General features: G+C 42.1%; 1 protein-coding gene across 2 annotated transcripts in view; it reads left to right on the forward strand.

Annotated features, from left to right (window-relative positions):
- Positions 1 to 5,722, forward strand: part of ARNT2 (aryl hydrocarbon receptor nuclear translocator 2) — a 77,832-nt gene that overhangs the window by 57,865 nt on the left and 14,245 nt on the right. For both annotated transcript variants that reach the window (XM_031055855.1, XM_005419603.2), the window contains 3 exons: positions 1,351 to 1,423; positions 1,581 to 1,704; positions 5,227 to 5,326. In XM_031055855.1, coding sequence (XP_030911715.1) covers positions 1,351 to 1,423; positions 1,581 to 1,704; positions 5,227 to 5,326 — 297 coding nt within the window. The remainder of the gene's footprint in view (positions 1 to 1,350; positions 1,424 to 1,580; positions 1,705 to 5,226; positions 5,327 to 5,722) is intronic.

The following is a 5,722-nucleotide window of genomic DNA, read 5'->3' on the forward strand; positions in this document are numbered from 1 at the left end:
GTTTATTGTCCATGGGGTGGTTTTTAGAAACTTCCCCATAGATTCCCCACGATTCAATTGCCTCCTGTAGTTCTGTTGGAAAAGTTTGCATTTTCTGCTTGTGAACAAAGAATGTCTTTGCATACCAGAGGTAATTTTTAGGAATTTTCTGTTTGCTACAATAATAGGGCAAATCCTCTAATGGCTTGGAGGAGTGCCTTGTTTTGCATGTTACTGCTAGGACAAAGTCATTCCCTGTGTTCTCACACTGTAAGGCTTGCAGAAGGCTTTTGGCCACTTACTCTGACCTGCTGTTTGTTGCAGGACACAGATTATTGCCATGAAGCATAAAAACTGACCAAAGTGTCTCCTGGAAAAGCTTCAAGGGATAGCAAAATGTGTTACTTACTTCAGTGGCTTGTTTGATTCCTCACGTTTCCACCAGTTTGGGTCTAATTTGTCATTTGACTTTGTCTGCAAGTTTGTCTCTCAGTCCCTTGGCATTTGAATCTATTTCAGAATTTAAAAGATTTGGATGAAAACCTAAAATTTTAACCCATGGCTAAAAATACATTGTAATTTTCCAGGATTTCAGTTCCATGATCTTGTTGTTTTGCCAAATCTCATCTATTCCTGCCTGTCCAAGCATCACCTCTCTGGGGAAAGACACACATGGTGTGTAATTCCTTTTTGGGTTTTGGGTGTTTTTTCCTTCAGAATGAAGCCAGAAACATACACGAACTGTGAGCACTGTCAAGGATCATTTACAAATACCAAATCCAAGTATTTTGTCAGTTTAAGTCCAATCCTGTTGTAATCTCTGAGCTCCAGCATAATTTTGGGTTTCATATCTTTTCTAACTGAGCCAAGAGCCTCACAAAGATGAGTGTTCAACCTGTGCATCTCCAGTCCAAAAGTTTTCTTGCTTGTTGTGACCAAGCAACAAAAATAACTCTTAATGAGAGGTGCAGAACATCTGGATAACTTTCCAGCGGCTGAGGTGTTCTGTCCTTAGGCATCTTCCTGGAGAGCAAGCTTAATGTTTCCTTCAGTAGAATCAGTGAGGGGGTCTTCATGTGTTCATCATCTTAATTCATCAATGAATTAAGAATAGTGAATTTTTAAATCCTCCATTACTTACCCACCTACATTTCAGTGCTATCACAGCAAAACTCTTCCTGTGCCCTGTAGCATTCCTGTGGTGCAGGTTTTCTCCATGAGAAAGCTGTAAAAACAGATGGATCTCACAGGAAAGGATTTAGTAAATCATCTGAGACACGTTTCACTGGGAGTGTAAAATAGGAGACCATGACTATTCCTTTTTGTATCTTAATTGATTTTTGTAAGAAAGTCATTTTGTCTCCCTTGCAGACAACTTCAGCAACAGCAAGCAGAACTCGAAGTACATCAAAGAGATGGGCTGTCATCCTATGACTTATCTCAGGTGAAATTTCTCAGATTCTTCTTTTTGTGCCTCTGATCATTTAAGATGTAAAACAACAGCACATTTCAGCAAAACTAAAAGTACATTGTGACTATCCCTGAATTCCTTTTTGTCAAATACAGCAGAGGGAATCACCTTCCTCTCTGTATCTCAACAGGTGCCTGTTCCAAGTATACCAGCTAATGTTCATGAGGGTGGAAAGTCTGTGGAAAAGCCTGATGCTATCTTCTCCCAAGAGAGAGATCCTAGATTTGCTGAGATGTTTGCTGGAATAACTGCTTGTAAGTGAATGTCCCTGATGTTTAATTTATAATACTGTGATAAGCTTGGTTACATGGTGTAGAGCACAACTTCAAGAGAATGAAGAGAAACTGCTGCATGGTAGAGAATTTTCTAAGCAGCATCAGTCTTTGGGACATTTCCTAGCATTTGTCATTAGCTGGTGTTTCCCCTAAAGATGATTGAGTAAATTCAAAGAGGGAAGGATGGCTTTAGTGTCACCAGAGCTGCCTGGTTTTGATTCTCTTTTCATTTCACAGGGATACCTTAGGCAGTGCTCCTAGATGTTAAACATACTGAGCAGAACATTCCATTTCTAAGTGTATATTTTCTTTCCTAAATAGTTTAGGTAAATTCATTTCTCTAAATTGGGACATATTTCTCTAAAAAGGGACAGGAAAATTACCAAATAGTCTTAAGATAGGCGGCAGTTTTTTATCAATTCATCAGCTTCTGTATCAATGTTTTCAGAGTCATATGCTGCCAGCAATATAATTGTTCTCAGGTCACTTGAGGCATCTCCAGCCATGTTACCTGGTTGGGAGGAGTCCTTGCTCTTTTTTCCCCACAACTTTAAAAATTTTCAGCAAGTTTTTTTTAAGATTGCTAGAAGTCTCAGCAACAATTTGTTGTTCTGTATTCCTTGGAAATGACTGTGAGGACAGAGTCCTTACTGGTGCCCTCACCAAAGGATTTCCCAGCCCTGTTGTAAGAGGTAACAGCCAAATTGTCAGTCAGACAGATGGAGCTGTCTTAAAGTAGCCCAGCCTGTGCTGCCTGTTGCCCTAACAGACAGAAACCACTAAGACTGGCAGCTGAAGGCATTATCTGAAATATATCTGTAGGAAACCAGCCAATGCCATGGCTTGTGGAAGAGCTCACTGATTGTTTATTGTTCTTAACTGTCCTCACTGAAAAAGAGGAATTTTTACATTTGTTTTAAATAAATCAATGTGCAAGTGTCATGCAGCGCAGGGAGGAAACAACCCACAGGGTTTGACTGCAGGGGTGTTGGAAGCTGACCTCGCTGTTGGTTTCTTATGTCTGGATTGGCTTTTTCAGTTGGAGAAGACATTGTAACTGCAATATATACTTGATACTCTGTCCTCCTGTTGCTAGGACTGCTCTGCTATTCCTGTTCATCCTTCTCTGTTTACTTGAACAGTGGAGTCAACAGCTGAGGCCGTAAAAGGAGTCCATTAGAAGGTAGCAAGACTCCAACCCTAAACACCAGAATTATGTTTTTCCAAGCAAGAACATCTTGCTTTTTGGCTGCCTTACTGGCTCTTTTTCAGGCAGCTCTCAGCTGTTTGTGGGGAGGGGTTAGGGTTAAGGGTGTCACAAGCTGTGAGGTAGCTGGGAGGTTATGTTCTTGGAAATGCCATTTCTCCTTTCATTCTTACCAATTTACAGGCTGTGCTTTTTTTGGGACATTCTCCCTCTCTGAATTTCTCATGGGAGCTGTGATCAAGGTCTCCTCTGAATGATAAAGGATGGTTCCCAGTCAGGGATGAGATACCCTGTCCAAAACCAATATTGACAAGCCTGTGTGCTGCCTGCCAGACATTTGTCTTATGTTGATACCTGATCTTGGTGTGTAAGAACACAGGCTGACACAGGGAGAGTGCTGCTATTAAAACTTCATTAAAACCCCAAAAGTTGGGAGAGGAAGCCTAGCTTGACCAATTCATGCAAGTGATTTGAAGCATGGGACGATGCAGTTCTTAGGGAGGGATTCAGTTAAGAGGCAGAAATGTTGGAAATACTGGTCCTGCTGGGGGAAGGGACATCATTGACCAGTGGAGTTTAGAGAGAAACAAGTAAAATTCACAAAAAAAACCAAAAAAAACCAAAACAAAAAAAACAACAACAACAAAAATCAGTGCTGTACCAAAGGTGAGAGCAGAGAATTGTGTGAAAAATCCTGGGTAGGAATACAGCTGGGAGAGATGTGGGCCAGATTCAGAGGCTAAAGAGCATTCAGGGTAACTCAGGAAGGAGAATTAGCTGCTTGCTATTAGTTTAGCTGTTCCCTTTGTCTTGGCCTCATCCTGTGGCACAGACCCTGGTAGCTGCCATGGCAACTCTGCTCCACTTGAGGAATTCCAGTTCATCTGGGGCACTCTCAATTTTTCTGGTGAGTTGTTCTCAAATATCTAAAGCACCCGCAGGATTTTGGCTCAGTCTCTTCCAGCCCAGAGAGTTTGGTTTCCCTGCACAGGGTGGCCTTAGAAAATGGGGCATCTCATGCAAAAATGACATTACTGCAGGAAAAGAAAAATTCATCTGTCCTTCTTATCAGAGCTATATCATCCCATTCTCAATTCTTCCTGCTATATGCACAACCTCCTCTACATCTTGTCCCCATTTCTCCCTGTTGTTGTTTTTAAATATGAGAGCATAGTCTTGCAGCCTAGCCTTGGTTTCTGTGCTGGGCAGTAGGGAGCCAAGGAGGAATTTCTACAGATTTCTACATTACAAAGACAAGCAATGCTAGCTTGCATCAGTGGCATCCACACTCCAAGGCTCCTGTGAGGGAATTTGAGGTGACTTTTTTCTTTTGAGAGGCAAGCTTAGGTTCTTGTTAGGAACATAATGTAAGAACAACTTAGGTAACAGGGAAAAGCTGCTGTGTGTTGGAGGCCTTTGGTGAGTCACACTCAAGAGGTCTCTAAAAGATAGGGAAAGCTAAAAAAAATTTAAACACCTAAAAAATTCTTCTGTTACTTGTGAGTTGAGTGGGCCTTTTGTCCAAGAGAGCATCTTGTGAAATGAGTGGGAATCTGGAAAAAGCAAAGGGGAAAATGAGGAGGCAGACTTGATTTCTAGGCCTGTCAAGTACCTGGCAGCATATGGGTGCAAAACCATCAGTGAGTTGCAGGGTGTTTGGCACTTGGAGGGGAGATAGAGAAGGTGAATAAAGGCTGTTGTAGCAGACCTGTATATTATTTTAAGAGAAGTAGTAGTGAGATTTCCCTGAGCTCTGGAATAATCCAGTACCAGAAAATTAAATTAAGGGACCAAATGGTGCTGTTCACCCAATCTTGTTTCATTCAATTAGAGATTGATCTCCAGTTCTCACATTAAGGGTATACTGTAAAAGTTAATGGCATCTCTTTGTGCAATTTATTCACTACACTCATTTGTCTTCCACACCTCTGGGGTACTTCTACCCTACTTCATGGTTCCCTGTTCTATTTCATGGCTCCCCTAAGCCACATGAGGACAGCAGATTCCACAACAGACCTGCGTTTTGCCTTGCCACAGCTCAGGTGTGCAGGTCTTGTGACACTCAGGAGCAAAGTGCCTCCAGGCACCTGGGATGCAGGTGGGGATGCAGGTTGTCACCCCAACATCAGCAGGCAATGCCACCAGGCATTGAAGCTAATGTGTTCCACAGGGCTTCTTCATGAAGCTTGAAGAAGGGAAGAAAATATACATTGCAATTGTCTTTAAATATTTTTTTCCTTCATTATCTCACCCCCAAATGAATTCTTTTTCTGTGATTTGTTTTTCTCTTGTAGCAGATAAAAAAATGATGGCCTCTGCATCCACAGCAGGGAACCAGCAGCTTTACTCCCAGGGAAGCCCATTTCAGCCAGGACACTCGGGAAAGACTTTCAGGTATTTGGTGCAGATCCTGAATGTGTCAGTCCCTGTCTGAGAGGGGGAGCTGTCCCATTGCAGTACTGTGGAAACAAAACCAGCCAAAGGTGCAAGAGCTTCCTTTACATGAATGAATTTTACTTTGTGTACGCTTCACTGCTGGTAATGTTTCAGCATTTAGGCTGGGCTTACAAGCTGAGATGATTTGGGTATCTCTCTTAAAAATACTGGCTGGTAAGTAGGTGCTTTTTGCTGTGATATTGTAATTGGAAAAAAGCTAAGGAGCAGCAACAAATTCGGAAGGGAAATAACTCTGAGAGGTGACAGGACAGGGTCAGAGATCTGAGGAACATTCAGCCAAGATAGGAGGGTGCAGAGATTTGTTTTGCACTTCAGCTGTCACTGCTCCTGCTG

The sequence above is a fragment of the Geospiza fortis genome, unplaced genomic scaffold (genome assembly GCF_000277835.1).
Source record: "Geospiza fortis unplaced genomic scaffold, GeoFor_1.0 scaffold171, whole genome shotgun sequence".
Classification (NCBI taxonomy): domain Eukaryota; kingdom Metazoa; phylum Chordata; class Aves; order Passeriformes; family Thraupidae; genus Geospiza; species Geospiza fortis.